The sequence below is a fragment of the Podarcis filfolensis genome (genome assembly GCF_964270895.1).
Source record: "Podarcis filfolensis genome assembly, chromosome: 6".
NCBI classification, from domain to species: Eukaryota; Metazoa; Chordata; class Lepidosauria; order Squamata; family Lacertidae; genus Podarcis; species Podarcis filfolensis.
The window spans coordinates 8,049,587-8,068,840 of record NC_139609.1 but is presented as its reverse complement, the minus strand read 5'-3'; the positions used below and the strand labels follow the sequence as shown (position 1 = coordinate 8,068,840).

Sequence of the window (19,254 nt, the reverse complement as noted above, 5' to 3'; positions counted from 1 at the left end):
ATAGTGTGTCCTCTTTGATGCTTAAGTGATTTCAACAACGAAAAGGTAGAAGTAAGCTACTGCATATATTTTAAGTGTTTTAGTTTACTGGGAAAATGTAGCTTGGTCTTTTAAAAATAAACTCAAATATTTACACCAATTATCATAAAAATATTAAACATGGCTTGGCTCCTACCTAGGGTTGCCATATTCCCAAAAGTGAAAATCCGGAAAAAGTTGTTGACCTTTCCCACCCCCCAGGGCACCACCTCTCTCTTTACAGAATCATCAGTGGACCATATTTAAGCAGCAAAGATGGACTAGCACATTTCTTGAGTGGTTGTTCAGAACTGTTTCCCTGGAGGTTCCAGAGGCAGAGAAACGCCTTTCAGTTGAGCTGGAATTTGATGGTTAGTCTTAAAGTTAAATGGGCTCTCTTTCTATACCTGCTACCTACAGTAAGACTTCTGAATAAAGGGAAACATTTCAAATAAATTATAGGAGAAGGTTTAAGTTCATTCCACCATAAGCATAAATAATAATAAGCTATACCCAGGCAGTATTATTTGTTACACATCCCACTGAAATCAATGGACTCTACAACTCATAATGAAAGGCAAATTCTATTCTCCAGTTGAATTATATGAATGAACAAAGCGTTAAGAGATTTCATACACTACTGACCTGTAGTCTTATCTATACTTCAACCAAGTGCCACAAAAGATTATACATGCTTCCAAATTGTGTAATAACATCCCACCATATTTAGGAATTGTGCCCAGGGAAGGTCACTTCGGTATTGCTAACACAGTGGATTGTCTGCGCCAACAATATTTAGAAGAATACCGGGGTTCACATTTTCCTGTACTATTAATATCCATGATCTAGTATCAAATTTCCACAGAAAGTTTTATCTATTCAATATATTCTATCCATTCAGCGCCTTTTCACTTCCAGTGCTGTACACAAATTCTTAAACAAACGCTGGAAATTTCTCATTTTCTGATGGTCACTAGCTGATACCTAGTTCATGTCGGTAGTGTGCTAGGGCCTTAGCTCTATGCAGGCCTCAAGTAACCTGAAAGCAGGGGGCTTTTCTCAACAGATGAATTTGTAAGTAGAAATAATTGGCTGTTTAACAAAATTCAGAGACTGTTTAATGAAAAAGTATATTAAGCAGTTACCTATGAAAGTCTAAAATGTTTATTTTAAAAATCAATAAAATAATCAAACTTTAAAAATAAATAAAAGTAATTTATTTATAACAAATATTTACATACTGCTATTTCCTTTTTTAAAAAAATCAAAGCGGTTTATAATAATACATTTATTTATTTTAAAAAATCAACTAGCTATTGCAGAAAGATGTGTCCTTAGTTGCTTGCACAGGCCTGTGGAATAGAAAAGTTTTCAGCAGGCATTTACATTTTCAACAAAAAGTGCTTGCGGAACCTCTACTGCAGGCATCCCCAACCTTCACCCCTCCAGATGTTTTGGACTACAATTCCCATCATCCCTGACCACTGGTCCTGCTAGCTAGGGATCATGGGAGTTGTAGGCCAAACATCTGGAGGGCCGCAGGTTGGGGGCACCTGCTCTACTGGGTCAATGACACAGCTCTGTTTTTTGTTGTTAGCACATGGGCCTCACCAACTCTACGAACAACCAATGACACTCCAATAACAAAGTAACAAGTCTGGGTAAGCTTGCCGAAATAAAAATGTTTTTAACAGGTGTAAAAAAAAACACAGTTCAGCAAAGGTGCCCACCTGCTATTAATAGCTGCAAAACCAAAATAAGCTTCGCTGAAATAGCAGTTCTGAGTAGCCCAAATAGCTTCAGTGTTAAAAGGACATCAACAACCTTGGAGTCCTTGTCAACCATTTCCCTTAAGAACGGAGAAAGTAACTACTACATTAGGAATTTGTACCTCGAAGTAGCTGCTCTTGCTTGACAACAAGCCCCTGGTACTTTTTAAAGGTTTTTTCATATTCTTTTTTCAGGGTCTGATTATCCGGATCTTCATCAAGTGAACACTGGGAGTTAAGAATATGCTCAACACATCAGGAAAAAAAGAAAGAACAGAAACTCTTCAGTCATGATGCAATTCAAAGCTAGGATCTGACAACTTCTAGAAGTAAAGCAATCAGATTAAAGGTAAAGGTAAAGGGACCCCTGACCATTAGGTCCAGTTGTGACCAACTCTGGGTTTGCGGCGCTCATCTCGCTTTACTGGCCGAGGGAGCCGGCGTACAGCTTTCGTGTCATGTGGCCAGCATGACTAAGCCGCTTCTGGCGAACCAGAGCAGCGCACGGAAACGCCGTTTACCTTCCCGCCAGAGCGGTACCTATTTATCTACTTGCACTTTGACGTGTTTCGAACTGCTAGTTTGGCAGGAGCAGGGACTGAGCAATGGGAACTCACCCCGTTGCGGGGATTTGAACCGCCGACCTTCTGATCGGCAAGTCCTAAGCTCTGTGGTTTAACCCACAGCGCCACCCGCGTCCCAAAGCAATCAGATTAGTCTAAGGAATTTGCTGTCTCATCCCTATAATGAACAGTGAGCTCATCCCATCAGTGTGCATCCTTATGTAGTCAAAATGACACTATCCAGTCTTAAAAAGAAGTAATACCTGGCCTGCAGAACTTTAGGGGAGGAACCCTAAGAGGGGACCCCAAAATACTCCAATGGAGACTGAGCTTTCTTAGTGCACACATAGTAGTGACTGGATTTTTTAAGGGAAGTTGGTTGGAACTCTGAACAGGAGCACTAAATGCTACAATATTGTGTTGCAGTCCCACTTATCTACTACAGATAACAAAGCTAAGGTGAAGGCTACGATAAAATTACAGAAAGGATATCGGCTTTCTTCTTCTTCGTGAGTTCTTCCTGCCACAGCTCATGCCTCTTCAATTCATGATCAATGATGTTCATGCAGAGAGCCCCAATCTTGTAGTGTGTGATAAGTCCATGAAACTGAGAAAAACTACATTATGAAAAATACCAATTAAAAAAAAAAATCAGACCAGGGTGATTGGCTTTGAAACAAAACTTCTATTGCCAGTCTAACACACACAAAAACAGATCAGTGATGTTGCAACGATAGAGAGGTTCTACTCTGTGCTTCAGAGTCCTCATTTAAAATATATATATTAAATTTTCAGAATACATTCATATACATTATAACTTATGTGACATACCTAGAGAAGCAGAAGAAAATATAAATGATATTAGTAGCGAGTTCTACACTTTGTTTCCAGTCCTCTCGTAGAACTCTGGCCAAAGCACCCAGTGCAGTTTCTAAAGAAGGGGGAGAGTAAGATCAGTCTCAGCTGCGGATTACATTGCATCAGGAAACAAACATTCTTGCCCCGTAAGACCATCTGAAACATGCACTTAGCCACAAAATATATCCTGCCATGTTACTTTAGATTAGTATCCCTCTAGAACTTGCTTTGCAATATGCTATCTAGGCACACAAAAATGGCAAGCAAGTTTGCTTTAGTGCAGAAAGCAGGAATGGGAACCAACCTCTTAGCTTAGATTACTGCAATGCATTATACAATGGTACCTCGGGTTAAGTACTTAATTTGTTCCGAAGGTCCGTTCTTAACCTGAAACTGTTCTTAACCTGAAGACCATTTTAGCTAATGGGGCCTCCTGCTGCTGCCGCACCGCCGGAGCACGATTTCTGTTCTCATCCTGAAGCAAAGTTCTTAACCTGAAGCACTATTTCTGAGTTAGCAGAGTCTGTAACCTGAAGCGTATGTAACCTGAAGCATACGTAACCTGAGGTACTACTGTACATTAAGGCTGCCTCTGAAGACAGCTCAGAAACTTCAGTGATTGCAGAATTCAGCAGCCAGATTGTTCAGCTGGGCAAGGTGGTTTGAGCATATTGCACCGATCCTGGCCTGACTGCACTGGCTACCAATTAGTTTCTGGGCCCAATTGAAAGTGCTAGTTTTGACCTATAAAGCCTGAAATGGCTCAGGAGCTCAAGGACCGCCTCTCTCCATATGAACCTAGCTGCAACCTGAGATCATCCTCTGAGGCTCTTCTTGCTGTGCCTCCTCCAGAAGAGGTCTGGAGGGTGGCAACACAAGAACGGGCCTTTTCCACGATGGCTCCCCATTTGTGGAATGCTCTCCCCAGGGAAGTTCGCATGGCGCTTTCATTATACACCTTTAGGTACCAGGTGAAGACGTTCCTCTTTAACCTTGCCTTTGGCTGATTGACATCCAATGCCCTTTTTTTTTTATAAAATATTTATTGAGATTTTTTTAAAAAAACATAGGTTTACAGAATACAAAAAAAACATAGAAAAATAAAAAGGTAAAAAAAGAAAACATTCAAAAATACGTAAAAAGGAAAAAATAATAATAAAAATACAAAATACAAAAAACGGATAAATAAAAAAAGAGTTAAAAACAAAACCATTTTTCATAACTTTAAACTCATAAGCTTGTTTCCTTGACTTCCTCATACCTCCCTTTTTTGTATTCCCATTTCAATAATCAGATCAGCAAATCCTTACCCTCTTTCATTTATCTTAACTCTATATCTTAACATATTATAGCTCTATATTTTCATCCCTTATCAACTCATTTTTGCATATTCTCACTAACTTTGTTGCTAGTGCCTCTTATTTTCAATCCAACATCATTTTTAACATTCATTAATTTTACAATGTTTCTGAAGATAGTCTTTAAATTTCTTCCAGTCTTCCTCCACCAACTCTTCTCCCAGGTCTCGGATTCTGCCAGTCGTTTCCGCTAATTCCATGTAGTCCATCACCTTCATCCGCCACTCTTCCAGGGTGGGTAAATCTTGTGTCTTCCAATACTTTGCAATGAGTATTCTTGCTGCTGTTGTTGCATACATGAAGAAAGTTCTATCCTTCTTTGGCACCAATTGGCCGACCATGCCCAGGAGAAAGGCCTCTGGTTTCTTCAGGAAGGTATATTTAAATACCTTTTTCATTTCATTATAGATCATCTCCCAGAAAGCCTTAATCTTTGGGCACGTCCACCAAAGGTGAAAGAATGTACCTTTATTTTCTTTACATTTCCAACATTTGTTGTCGGGCAAATGATATATTTTTGCAAGCTTGACTGGTGTCATGTACCACCTGTATATCATTTTCATAATATTCTCTCTTAAGGCATTACATGCCGTAAATTTCATACCGGTGGTCCAATGCCCTTTTAAATGTGTTGTGTAAGGGGGTATTACTGGGTTGTCTTTGTTCTTATGTATTTTGTGTAATTTTATGTTGTGAATTGTCCTGAGATCTATGGGTATTAGGGCGCTATACAAATTTAATAAATAATTTTTTTAAATTAAAAATGATAAAGATGAAAAATAGCAAGGAGCAAAGATGCAGAGGTATAAAGGCTAGGAGCCAGAAATCAAAGCAAAAGAAGCCAACACCAGAACAAGACAGTCATTGTCTAAAGAGCTTCCACTTCAGCTTCTCACTGCTAGAAGTTAGAATTCTGTGTCTCAAGGGAACATAGTTTTGCAAACCAGTGGCTGAAATATTCCTGGCTCAAGTAACTGTGAGGCAGAGTGATGCATATGCATATTAAAAAATAAGTAATTAAGCTAAACCTAACAAACAAGCATAAAGACTACTAAGTCTAACCAGGGCCGGGAGGGTGAAATGGCTGCTGAGTGATACTGATGAGTGTGACTTATAAGGTGTCTCTCTATGCCCTAGCACAAGGGTAGGCAACGTAAGGCCCGTGGGCCAGATGTGGCCCAATCGCCTTCTAATCCGGCCCACGGACGGTCTGGGAATCAGCATGTTTTTAATGAGTAGAATGTGTCCTTTTATTTAAAATGCATCTCTGGATTATTTGTGGGCATAGGAATTTGTTCATTTCCCCCCCTCAAAATATAGTCCGGCCCACCACATGGTCTGAGGGACAGTGGACCAGCACACGGCTGAATAAGGTTGCCGACCCCTGCCCTATCAGCTAGGAACAGTGCTTTTTTTCTTAAAAAATGTTTGGGGTAGTCTCATTTTCCTACTCATATTGAAATACTGCCCCTCAATGAGGCCAAACTTACATTTACAAAATGTTTAGGGGCATGCGTACCCCTGCGTCCCCCCAGAAGAAAAGCACTGGCTAGGAAGATTAGGAAGAAAGAACTGGGTGGGCTAGCGGTCAATTGCAAAGGGGACTCTGAGAACTAATTTGCACTTTTTTTGAGAATTACTTTTTACTCTGTGCAATAAGAAGTTCTGGTGGATTTGATCATGGTTTTACTGCATATGTAGCGGCTGCTGTTCTTGTTTTTGTTTTCCTTCTTTGGATGATGCCATGGCCTTCGGCTAGCACTTATCTAAAAATCTGAAAAGCTTATCTGAAAATCTGACTACTAAGCCTGCTCCATTTACTGAGGCAAAATTCCCATCACAAGCTGAAAGTTAGAAATAAGCCTAAAATTACCATTAAGCAGAAGTTCTTCCAGATTATCAGGATTTCTGGCCAGCTGCAGAATGAGTGCAGAGCCACGCACTTTATCAGGAATATCTTCATAAAGTAGTTCAATGTATTCGTCCATGTCATTGATATTGGCTACTTCATCAATCTGAAAATATCAAGCAGAGAAAAAGGAAAATACTGCAGACACGCCAGGAAACAAATTGCAAGTACTTAAATTCATTCCTTATTTTTCATATAAGTAGCCCCACTGCATTTAAAGGATAATTCGTATAAGTAGCTAGTGAGGAATGAAATCTTGTATAAACAGGTTTGAAATGAGACACTGAGAGATTAAGTGTGAATGAAAACTTCAGGGGTGGGGAAGATAGCCATTATGAACATGAATGTGCTACCCAAATTAATCTTTTTATTTTGTAAAGTGTCAGTTTCCGTATCATTAAACACAGCAGTTAAGCAGCATAAAATTATATCAAACATTGTTGGAATTTTTTAAAACAACAACAACAAAGTGCACTACAGAATCACAGAATCGTAGAATTGGAAGGACCCTGGGGGTCATCAAGCCCAACCCCCTGCAATTCAGGAATTTCAAGTAAAGCATCCATGACAAATGGCCATCCAACCTCAGCTTAAAACCCCTTCAAGGAAGGAATTCACCATTTTGCAATTTTACAAAATGGTTATGAAGTACATTATTATCATGTACTACTGCATCTTTCAGTAATTTTTAAAATTCATCTAGAATAGATGAATTCATTCCAAACAAGATGACAGAAAAGTTTAACTATTCAGTATTTAAAATCCGCTAACTTTAACAATGCCTACCTCCATCCCTTCAAAAGGTGGTGGATCTTTTGGCTTATTGGATTTTTCCTTCTTTTCTATGGAAAGAAAACAGGGTCATAGCAATAAAGGCTCCTTTAACATTCTGGCTTTATTTTAAACCGTCTATTTATGTTCAGCTCAAAAAAGGATCTGGAGGAGAACTGAAAAGTGCTGGGTCAGTGGCACTCATACATGCCAAAAGCCTATGCATGCTTAGGGAAGTTCCATTGAAATCCATAGTTTACTGATTTCTAGGTAGACGTATTTTGAGGTCAGGGTATCAGTCTAGTCCATTATCACGGATTGCTACTTAGGTTACGCACAAAAGTAAAGAGCACACAAACTGCTTCTCTGGGCACACCTAAGGGGACACTATCCCTCCTAGCAGCAGCTCATCGCAACCTAATGAATGACATTCCACAGGAGCAGCTGCCATTAGAAAGGCAAAACCACTAGAACGCCTATATTATGCAAAACCAATTGAAATGAATGAATGATTAAGTCCCTTGGGGCAAAACAGGGGAATATCCAGGAATTCTTGTCTCGTCTGCCTGTGCCAGCATCTACCAGAGCCAGTTTCTTATGTCTACCAACCTTATCATCATCATTAGACACTTAGAAGACTATTCCATGGTACTCTCCATCACATAGAAATATTCAAGAGAAGATGAAGAAATGAATATACTACGGGACTGACAAAATAGGAATTGCATTTTGTACATACTGGACTTGGTGGTTAACTGAATAAGCTACATTTTAATATGTTATGTCACGGTGTTGATTTTGACATTATGAGAAACTGTATTTAATTTTGAGAAGTAGTTTCTAGTAAATAACTTTACAATTGTTATTATTTGCCATTAGAAAGGCAGCATGGGTGTAGCCAGGATTTTTGTTAGTGGGGGCCATTGCTGAGCTTGGGAACCATGGGTAAAATACTCTGCAAATAGGACATTGCAGGGGGCTACAATTTAATGCAGCCTTTTAGGATCCCAACCTTAAGGACTTTCCTTCTACCTTCCCTCTCCACCCCCCCCCAAAAAAAACAGCGATCAGAGTTGAAAGCATCATGCGGCACCTTTCTCTATCTCACTAAATGCACATTTGGGAAAGAATGTTCAACAACAAAAATGCCAGCGATATTGCTTGATTAATGAAAAACGTATTCATATTTTAGTGTTCTTATCACCTTGCCAACAAAGGTCCGTATAGTAAAAGCTATGGTTTTCCCAGTAGTGATGTATGGAAGTGAGAGCTGGACCATAAAGAAGGCTGATCGCTGAAGAATTGATGCTTTTGAATTATGGTGCTGGAGGAGACTCTTGAGAGTTCCATGGACTGCAAGAAGATCAAATGTATCCATTCTGAAGGAAATCAGCCCTGAGTGCTCACTGGAAGGACAGATCCTGAAGCTGAGGCTCCAATACTTTGGCCACCTCATGAGAAGAGAAGACTCCCTGGAAAAGACCCTGATGTTGGGAAAGATGGAGGGCACAAGGAGAAGGGGACGACAGAGGATGAGATGGTTGGATAGCATCTTCGAAGCTACAAACATGAGTCTGACCAAACTGCGGGAGGCAGTGGAAGACAGAAGTGCCTGGCGTGCTCTGGTTCATGGGTTCACGAAGAGTCGGACACGACTAAATGACTAAACAACAACAACACATGGCTGGTTATGTTTTCCCCAGAAAGTTGTTTATCTGGTGGAAAGAGAGGCTGCCTTCACCATTGCTCTTCTCCCCTCAATAAACAGGTAAAAGTGAGAGGTGCCTACACCACAGATTGTTTCAAAGTCTGCATTTGATCTTGTTTTGCCCACCTTTTGCTGATGAGGTGTCCCTGCGGTTCTGCAGGTAATACAGCAACTGTTCTACTTCTGCTAGTTTGGAGGGGTGAATGAGCTTGCATTCCTCCACCACCTTCCGAGCCAGGGAAGAAATGTCTGTGTTTGCATTGAGACTCTTCAGTCGGATGCTGTAAAATATAATCCAAGATTTTTCACTCTTAGCTGATGCAGATTTCATATACAGGTGGCTCCCCACTTACGTGGGGGTTGCATTCTGTGGGGAGCCCACTGCAGTCCCCCCCCCCAGCTGTTGAGCGGGGTAGCACAGCACCAGCAAGAGCTCCCACATGCCATTTTGGAGCCCTTGGAGTCTTTTTTTCTGGACTTCTGGATCATTGGTGTCCTCTTTGGGCTCAGGGGAGGGTCTCCTAGAGAGCCACAAGGACTTTCCAGCTCTCCCCCGCCATTTTGGGTTAGAATATTATGCTTTTTGTTTTTTCCTGAAATATTTGGCTTTTGAAAATCTTTTTGACACATTTTTTTATTATTGTTAAATTTGTCTACCGCCCTTCATGCGAAGATCACAGGGTGGTTCACAACATTAAAACACAAAACGAGAACACAAAATACATAATAAAAATGCAAAAGCCAAACCAAACCAATAGCGCTCCTCCCAATTTTTTGTATATTATGTAGATATAGTCTACTGTATGCTCAATCAAGTCTCAACTGATTTATGTTATTGAAAATTTCCTGATTTAAACTTTTTGAAACTTTAAAAATGAAAAAAGCTAGACATCAAGGGTATTTTAACAAGAACTTCTGAATACTATAAACTTACATTTTTTGACACTCCTTTCGCTCTCCCAGCATAGGATCTCCCATCTCCCCAAGGATGGTAGCTTCCACTTCATAGTGAACAATAAGTGCCTTTTCTGATGGATGTACATCAATATTTCCCCCTTTTACCTTCCTGTTAAGTAAGAAAAATAACGTGTAGCAATTATGCTGGGTGATAAGAAAAACATATATTTGATACAATAAGTTTAACTTATATTTGACCCTTTTGACATCCAAAGGTCCTACCGCCCTCCTTAGGCAGTCTCCTGCTACTATTGTATTTCTTTAAAGACTGGTTTGTTATTGGTCTTTTATGTTTTAAGCAATATGCTCCTAAAGTCCTTTTTTTTCTTTTTAGCATCCCTTATTGACTTGCTTGTATTTCTTTGGCCAAATTATATGTTCCTTTTTGTTCTCTTCATTTGGATAAGACTTCTTGGTTTTGTTTCTCAGTACAAAGCCTTACTGTCATTTTTTGCCCCTGAAATGTGGGATAAAACTAACTACTATTAAAACCATTTCTAATGAAAAAGCCATAAGGAAAAACATCTGATCCTAGAACAATAAGAATGACAGAGCCAATTACCGCTTCCCATCACCAAAACAAGCAGATACAATTCTCCTCACCTTTTTCAGGTAAATAGAATTTTTTGTTACCTACACAGAACTTTTAGTGCAAAATGTACTTTAGACTGTTTTGTTTATTCTTGTAATAGTCAGCTGAGGCAGTTACTACTATTCCCATTTTGACAAATGGCGAGCTAGCAAATGCAGATGTTTCTAGGAAAGCAGTATCTACCAGTTCCAGGCCATATTTGCATCATGCATCATCCCTGAGCTCCACTGACGTGCTCCAGTGTGTCATCTAGCCCAACACATTTCAGTTGCTACAACAGGCAGAAAAAGCACTGTGGTCCACCAAAACCCTCAGCAATTTTCACTGAGGGGTTGTTGTTTGGGAACCACTGATACAGGAGATGCTATTTCAAGCAGCTGTCTCAGAGGATACATGGATGACACTTCAGATAGCAATCAGCACCTATTATTTGTCACAGTAACGGATGAGGAAATAAAGCTGAGCACACTACTTGGCCTTCCATCTACCAGGTGTACTATCAAGCCACAAGATCATAAAGATTTATCAAGTACTGCTAGACTGCTGCAAAACCCAACAGTGATCAGAAAGAAGTCTCACAAACAGGGAATGAAGGTCACAGCCCACCCGTTGCTTGTTCCCCAGGAACTAACATTCAGAGACATGAATGTTAGCAGCCACTGAAAAGTGCCCTTATATTTAAAGTTTATTCAGCTAAGTATCACGCCTTAGAAAGATGCCCTTGCACTGTCTGCTTTCTTCTTGCCATGAAGCAGTGCAAAAGCTTCCAAAAGCACTTTCCTGTGGCATTGTCAAGCTCTCTCACCTATCGCTCAGTGGAAGAGAATATGTGCCTTGTGAGCAGATGGTCCCCTGAGGTCCAATCCCCCCACTGGCCAATGTTCGAAATTAGCAAGGTGTCAGCGGCATTTTACACTTAGCTTTCGACCACTTGCGACCAAGTGAAGATGTCTGGGTGCCAGGATGGCACTTGATCTCTTACCATCTGGAGATTTATGCCTGGGGATCATTGGATCCGGACTGCTTCCACACACTAATACCCCATCCTGTAGAAGTCTTATCAGTTACTACCCAACTTTTAGAAGACATCTGTTTTTATATATGTGCTGGAAGCTGCCCAGAGTGGCTGGGGAAACCCAGCCAAACGGGCAGAGTATAAATAATAAAATTATTATCATCTTTTATCTGCACAATCAGAATGAATTTCTGGAACCAAATTGCTTTTTCTGTGCAGCTTGAGCCCTGAGCAGGAGCAGTCAGCGTTAAAAAGAGAGAGCTCAGAATAGGCCAATATATATGTGGACTGTCATTGGATCAAGGGACTTTTCTTCTTCAAGTTCTCAGCGTTCTTAACTCAGCTCAAGGTCGTCCTCAGAACCAGCCAGACGTTGAACTGATTGCGGTCAGCCCATTGTTTGGAAATTAAGACTTTAGAGTCGTCTTGCCCCCCAAATAGCAACCACACACTCTGTTTCGGCCACGGCAACCTTGGTTTTAAAGAGCCATTTTTTGCACCTAGTTTTTACGCTGGGGCTGGCCTCTCCAGACTGTGAGAGATCCCTGCTTGAAACCCTGGATGTCCCTGAAGTACAAGTCCCATCATCTCTCACCACTGGCCATGCTGGCTAAACATGGACCACTTATAAACTCCAACTCCTCATAAGATTCCATCAACGGTGTCTCTGAAAATTTTTACACATCACTGGGGAAGACAGGTGAACCAATGCCAGTGTACTGGAAGAAGCAAAGATCACCAGTGTCGAAGCAATGATTCTTCAACATGTACTTTGTTGAATTGTTCACTTTGTTCAGATGCCTGACGATCATCTTCCAAAGCAACTACTCTATTCTGAACTTAAAAATGGAAAGCGTAATGGCAGTGGTCAACAAAAGAGGTTTAAAGATGCTCTCAAGGCAAATCTAACAAAATGTAGTAGAAACACCAACAACTGGGAAACACAAGCCTGTGAGCGCCCCAATTGGAGAACAGCCTTTACCAAAAGGTGTCATGGGCTTTGAAGACACTCGAACTCAGGATGAAAGGGAGAAACGTGCTAAGAGGAAAGTACGCTTGGTGGGATCAACTCCCACCCGGAAACCTATCTCCTCACTGTGGAAGGACGTGTGGATCCAGAACTGGCCTCCACAGTCACTTACAGACTCACTGTTAAGACCGTGTTCCTGGAAGGCAATCTTAATCGGCTACGAGTGATCACCAAAGAAGAAGTTGGCTAAGAATGATGGGAGTTCCATCCAACACCTGAAGGGGACCCAATACGGAGTAAGATGAGCCAATGGTCTGACTCAACCTGAGGCAGCTTCCTCCATCCCACTAAGTTCTCTCCCCCACCTCAAGGACCCTCCCTTTCTCCCGCAACCCACTGTCACTTTCTTCCCCCCACCTCAAGGACCCTCACCTTCTCCCCAAATCCACCACCAACTTCTCCCCCCACCCCACCGACCCTCACTTTCTCCCCCACCCCACCCTCACCTTCTCCCCAAACCCACCACCAACTTCTCCCCCCAACCCACCCTCACCTTCTCCCCCCACCCCACCCCACCATACGGATCCTCACTTTCTCCCCCACCCCACCCTCACCTTCTCCCCAAACCCACCACCAACTTCTCCCCCCAACCCACCCTCACCTTCTCCCCCCACCCCACCCCAGGGACCCTCACCTTCTCCCCAAACCCACCACCAACTTCTCCCCCCACCCCACCCCACCCCACCCCACGGACCCTCACTTTCTCCCCCACCCCACCCTCACCTTATCCCCAAACCCACCACCAACTTCTCCCCCCAACCCACCCTCACCTTCTCCCCCCACCCCACCCCAAGGACCCTCACCTTCTCCCCAAACCCACCGCCATCTTCTCCCCCCTCCCCCCCGGCTTTTTCTCCACCTCCCACCACCTCACGACCCACAGCCCCCACCCCAAACCTCTCCGCGACCCCCTCACCGGCGCCCCTCCCGCCCCCCAACTCGTTGACATCTGAGGGGAGGGGGGTGAGGGGAGAGAAGGGGAGGATGCTCGGCCGGGGGGGGGGGAGGTGGGGCCGTTTCGCTGCCGCTCCCTCAACACCAGGCCCTGAGGCGCTCTACCTCTTGAGGTACCGGGCGTCCTCCCCCTGCATGGCGGCGGCCGCGGTGCTGAAGCGCGAGGGGGGCTGCGCGGGGCGCCCGTCGCCGGCGGACATCGGGGGGGGGGGGCAGAGGGGGCGGGGAAGGCGCCGTTGCCAGGGAGACGGAGAGAGCGAGGGATGGAGAGGCGGCAGGCGGTGGCTGAGGGCAGCGAGGCGCAGGCGCAGGTGCGGCCTCCGAACTGCGCAGGCGCGCGTGGCGTCACGAGGGGGCGGGGCGAAGGGCTCTGAGGCGGTTGAGCTCTGTCAGTTTTGGAATATGTTCCTATATGTCTTTCTGTGAGAGACGGAATTTTAATTCAGTTAATGCTTCGTTGTTGCTTTTTTTTAATGTTGGGGTTTCTATTCCTCTTTGTTTTTAACTTTTCTTGTTGAGTCTCTCAACGAGGGGGGGGAGGCGGGGTATCTATCAATCAATCAATCAATCAATCAATATTAATAATATCTATTATTTGATTATTGATTAAACCCCCAAAATGTGTTTTTTATTGTTAAAATTTTACCTCTATCTTCAGTCCATTTTATTTTATTGCTATGGCTGGTGGCTGATGCAAATAATGATATTTTTGATTCTAATAATAATTTTTTTTTAAATTAATGTTGGGGTTTCTATTCCTCTGTGTGTTTAACTTTTCTTGTTTTAGTCTGTAAGCCGCCCAGAGTCCCTGTCGTGGGGGGGAAGGCAGGGTATCAATCAATATTAATAATATCTATTATTTGATTATTGATGTAAACCCCCAAAATGTGTTTTTTATAGTTAAAATTTTACCTCTAACTTTAGTCCATTTTATTTTATTGCTATGGCTGGTGGCTGATGCAAATAAAGATTTTTCTGATTCTAATAATAATATATATTTTTTAATGTTGGGGTTTCTATTTCTCTGTGTGTTTAACTTTTCTTGTTTTAGTCTGTAAGCCGCCCTGAGTCCCTGCCATGGGGGCAGGGGGGAAGACGGGGTATCAATCAATCAATATTAATAATATCTATTATTTGATTATTGATGTAAACCCCCAAAATGTATTTTCTATAGTTAAATTTTACCTCTATCTTCTTGTTTTTAATCTGTAAGCTGCCCTGAGTCCATGCCGTGGGAGTGGGGGGAAGATGGGGTATAAATAAATCTAGAATAATAAAAATATTAATAACAGGAAATTTTGCAGGGGGGATGTGTAGGCTGGCGTCCTAAAAAAAAAAATACTGAAAAGCTTAGAAAACATTCAATTAACAGCTTTGGGCAGGGCGGTCTCCCAAAGCTCAACAGCGTTTTGGACGAGCTTTGAAAACACTCAATTTTAACAACTTTTGGGGGCAGTGTGCCAAAAATGCTCAACAACTTTTTGGGCGAAGCTCAACTATTTGGGGAATCTCCCTTCTTGCAATTTGAAGCAATAGGTTCAGGTCTTCCCCTCTGGAGAAGGAGAAAATAAGCTTGCTCCATGAGACAGCCTTTTCATTCACTTGTTTCCCTGACCTCCTCACACCTCCCTTTTTTGTATTCCATTTCGAATGGTTAATTCAGCAAATCCTTTCCCTCTTTGTTTTTATCTTAGTTCTTTATCTTGACGTATTATAACCTTATAATTTCATCTATTAACAAATCATTTTTACATACTCCTTTTTAACATTGTTACTAAAACCGCTTCATTTCATTCCAACATCATTTTAACATTCATTAATTTTACAGTGTTTCTGTAAATAGTCCTTAAATTTCTTCCAATCTTCTTCCACCGACTCTTCTCCCTGGTCTCGGATTCTGCCAGTCATTTCCTCCAGTTCCATATAGTCCATCACTTTCATCTGCCATTCTTCCAGGGTGGGTAAGTCCTGTGTCTTCCAATACTTTGCAATAAGTATTCTTGCTGCAGTTGTGGCGTACATAAAAAAGGTTCTATCCTTCTTTGGCACCAATTGGCCGACCATGCCCAGGAGAAAGGCCTCTGGTTTCTTCAGGAAGGTATATTTAAATACCTTTTTCATTTCATTATATATCGTCTCCCAGAAAGCCTTAGTCCTTGGGCACGTCCACCAAAGGTGAAAGAATGTACCTTCATTATCTTTACATTTCCAACATTTATTATCGGGCAAATGATATATTTTTGCAAGCTTGACTGGTGTCATGTACCACCTGTATATAATTTTCATAATATTCTCTCTTAAGGCATTACATGCCGTAAATTTCATACCTGTGGTCCACAAGTGTTCCCAGTCAGCAAACATAATGTTATGTCCAACATCTTGTGCCCATTTAATCATAGCAGATTTAACCGTTTAATCCTGAGTGTTCCATTTCAGCAGCAAGTTATACATTCTTGAAAGTATCTTAGTTTTGGGGTCTAACAGTTCTGTTTCCAATTTTGATTTTTCCACCTGGAAGCCAATTTTTTTTGTCCAAATTGTAAGCCTCCCTTATTTGATAATAACGCAGCCAATCTCGCACTTTATCTTTTAGTTTCTCAAAACTCTGCAATTTCAATTTGTCTCCTTCTTGTTCCAAAATTTCCCAATATTTCGGCCATTTGGCCTCCATATTGAGCTTTTTCTGGGCCTTTGCTTCCATCGGTGACAACCACCTTGGGGTTTTATTTTCAAGTAGGTCCTTATATCTTATCCAGACATTAAACAATGCTTTCCTGACAATATGGTTTTTAAATGCCTTGTGTGCTTTAACCTTGTCATACCGCAAGTATGCATGCCACCCAAAAACGTTATTAAAACCTTCTAAATCCAAAATGTCTGTGTTCTCAAGAAGCAGCCATTCTTTCAACCAGCAGAATGCTGCTGATTCATAATAGAGTTTAAGGTCTGGCAGGGCGAATCCACCTCTTTCCTTTACATCAGTTAATATTTTAAATTTTATTCTGGGCTTCTTGCCCTGCCAGACAAATCTAGAAATATCTCTCTGCCACTTCTTGAAACAGTCCATTTTGTCCAAAATTTGCAATGATTGAAACAAAAATAAGTAAGATATTGAAAGATGGACTTGGTTTTTTTTACTGTTTTTTCCCCTATTTTTTTCTATTTTGTATTTTCTATTGTTCTATTGTTTGTTGTCCTTTTTTATTATCTTATTATTTTTGTAAACTTTTTTTTGAAATTTGAATAAAATTTAAAAAAAAGAGAGACAGCCCTTGAGATATTTGCAAATGGCTATCATAGCTTTCAGTCTAAACTTTAATTTGGGATTGGGATGTACTGTACAGCTCTGATGCTTAGCAGACAGAGGAGTAAAGGATTACTGGAGGGACTTTGGTAATTAATCCTGATAAGTTATGGTGGTGACCTTCTAGTGAGCAATGCCACTACCAATTCTAATGAAATATTTCCATTTACAGACTGCGAAACTGAAACAGCAGTCCTATACATGCCAGTAATGGTCCATATGAGTTCATATATGCAAAAAGACAAAAGCAAGCAGCGTGGAAAGAAGTTTTCATTATCTGGAATATTCTGGGAATGGCTCCCTAGATATTAAACTGATCTCCATGAAGATGGGTGGGCCATTAAAAAAAATCCATTATCTCACTGCTAGTTAATGGAGTATTATAGATACTTGTATGACAGGAATGATTTTGACAGGGACCTCTTTCTGTGTGAAGTTATAAAATGCATGGCATTAGAATTCAACTCAGAATTTACCTGCATTGCAGGTGATGGGAGAGTGTCCAAGTTTGTTTAATACAAGATAAGACCTTAACCTTACTTTGTGTCTGTAGTGTTTGTTTAATTTGCTTTAACTGATAGTCTTTAATTTAATACAGAAGTCAACCTACAAATGGTTGTTGGTAAAAAGGAATATAAAAGGGATCTCTGCCCATAAAATGGAATTATTGCAGTCCTACCTAGTTATGATGCTGAAAAATGGATCCAAGGCTTCCTGCTGGCCAGGTACCTCGCCCATCATGATGGTCTGTGATGTTCTTTTAGCATGTGCTAAATTGATACTTTAAAGGCAGCTTTGGTGAAAAGGACATTGGAGTTGCTGAGACCAGCATCTTAGTGACCTGTGAACTGTGACATCACTATGATAACTCCAGACTTACTTGCTGGTAAGAAAAGGAAAGTCACAGTGGTCATTAACTTGTGCTCTTTGTCTTTCTGGGGTTTTGTTTTTCATGCATCTCCAAACATATTTTGTCCTAAAAATAACATTTATTTATTTTTGCAAATTTTGGTCCTTTTTTGAGCCAAATTTGTAAGATTTGGATACATTTTAATCCAAATGATTATTATGTTCTGATTCATCTAAATGGAGTCCATTTGCTTAAAAATGTTGACCAGGTGAAATTCTCCTCCTTCCCTATACGTGGGATGTTTTTTTAAGGGAACATTTTAATTACAGTGGGCTGGATTTAACTAAGTTGTGCTTACGGAAGCCAGCACAAAAGTCTTGCTAGTACAGTGGGACTTTCCTCCTTATTCTCCCCCTGTGCCTTTTCCAAATTTGTTCAGGAGGGTCATGAGAACCCTGCAGGAAGAGAGGGGTGAAATGTTTGCAATGACAGAAAAATGTCATTAGTGCGATGTTGAATGCCGCCCTAAATACTTACATCATCATACATCATTTAATTTGTACGCCATCTTTTGATTGTTTTAACCGTGCTCATGGTGGATTACAACATGAAAAAATACATAATTACAAACACAATAAAAGATGTCATAAACAATAATATGTCAAAAAGTGCACAACAGAATTCAACAATTTCAGCATAAATCAGAGTAAGTTCTCAAATAAAGATGCAAAAAAAATCAGTAGTAGCAACAAGCTCCCCCCTCCCACAAAAAACCCTAAACATTCATTCATTCACCAACAACCTTTATCTTCCAAGAACTTCCTCTTTGTTTCATTCTTGCAACAAACGTTTTAGGTAGGTTAGGCTAAGGGATGGTGATTGGCCCTAAGTCATCCAAGTGAGCTTCATGGCTAAGTTGGAATTCAAATCCCTGTTATAGTCCAATACTCTAACCATCATACCCTAACCCAAGATTCTGTTTAGCCTCAGTTTTTGTAGTTGTAGTCATTCAGGGCCTCACCCTCCTGGGTTGGGTGGGAAAAGGCCTGCAAAGAAATGATTCAAAATAAAACATTATAATGGTGGGAACTTTCTCAAGGAAAAGCAGTATAACCTAAGAAGCAGGGATTGTCAATGAGCTTTCCATTGTAACTAGAACACTTTTAATGTTTACCTTAAAAGCTCTGGCACTTGAGATTGTCTTCATCCAAAGTTACTAATATGTATTTTACTAATCCAGGGGAAATACTGTCCTATGAGTCCCCAAGGCTTAATATCTAGGTGTTGGATATTTGATAAACTTAACATGGTGCTTTCTTAGTGAGCTATAGCTCTCCTGGGACAGCTTTGTACAACCCAACCCATTAAAAATACAATGTATGCTTCCCTTGTCAGGTCACTTCAAGCGTTTTTCTTAAATTTACATTTGCTACTTGATCAGACTCCTTATCCCCAATCTCTGGAGGAAATCTTTAGTCTTTTCATGTCACAATGGTTTCACAGTTACTGGGGACGACTTGACAAATGTTATTTTAACTACTACTCCTGAGTTAAACAGAGCTGAAGAGAGTCATGTCAATGCAAGGAAAGAACAGATA

At 41.1% G+C, this 19,254-nt stretch overlaps 1 protein-coding gene across 2 annotated transcripts in view; it reads right to left on the bottom strand.

Annotated features, from left to right (window-relative positions):
- Positions 1–17,624, bottom strand: part of KIFAP3 (kinesin associated protein 3) — a 75,256-nt gene extending 57,632 nt beyond the window's left edge. Inside the window, exons 1-8 of one of the 2 annotated variants that reach the window (XM_083621688.1) lie at positions 17,486–17,624; positions 9,889–10,020; positions 9,081–9,235; positions 7,262–7,317; positions 6,440–6,581; positions 3,182–3,281; positions 2,850–2,967; positions 1,910–2,015 (exon numbers count right to left, since the gene is read on the bottom strand). In XM_083621688.1, coding sequence (XP_083477814.1) covers positions 1,910–2,015; positions 2,850–2,967; positions 3,182–3,281; positions 6,440–6,581; positions 7,262–7,317; positions 9,081–9,235; positions 9,889–10,020; positions 17,486–17,547 — 871 coding nt within the window. In that variant the 5' untranslated portion in view covers positions 17,548–17,624. Of the gene's footprint in view, positions 1–1,909; positions 2,016–2,849; positions 2,968–3,181; positions 3,282–6,439; positions 6,582–7,261; positions 7,318–9,080; positions 9,236–9,888; positions 10,021–13,607; positions 13,824–17,485 lie in introns of those variants that run through there. The other variant, XM_083621687.1, reaches the window with a different exon arrangement.
- Between the last annotated feature and the right edge of the window lie 1,630 nt (positions 17,625–19,254).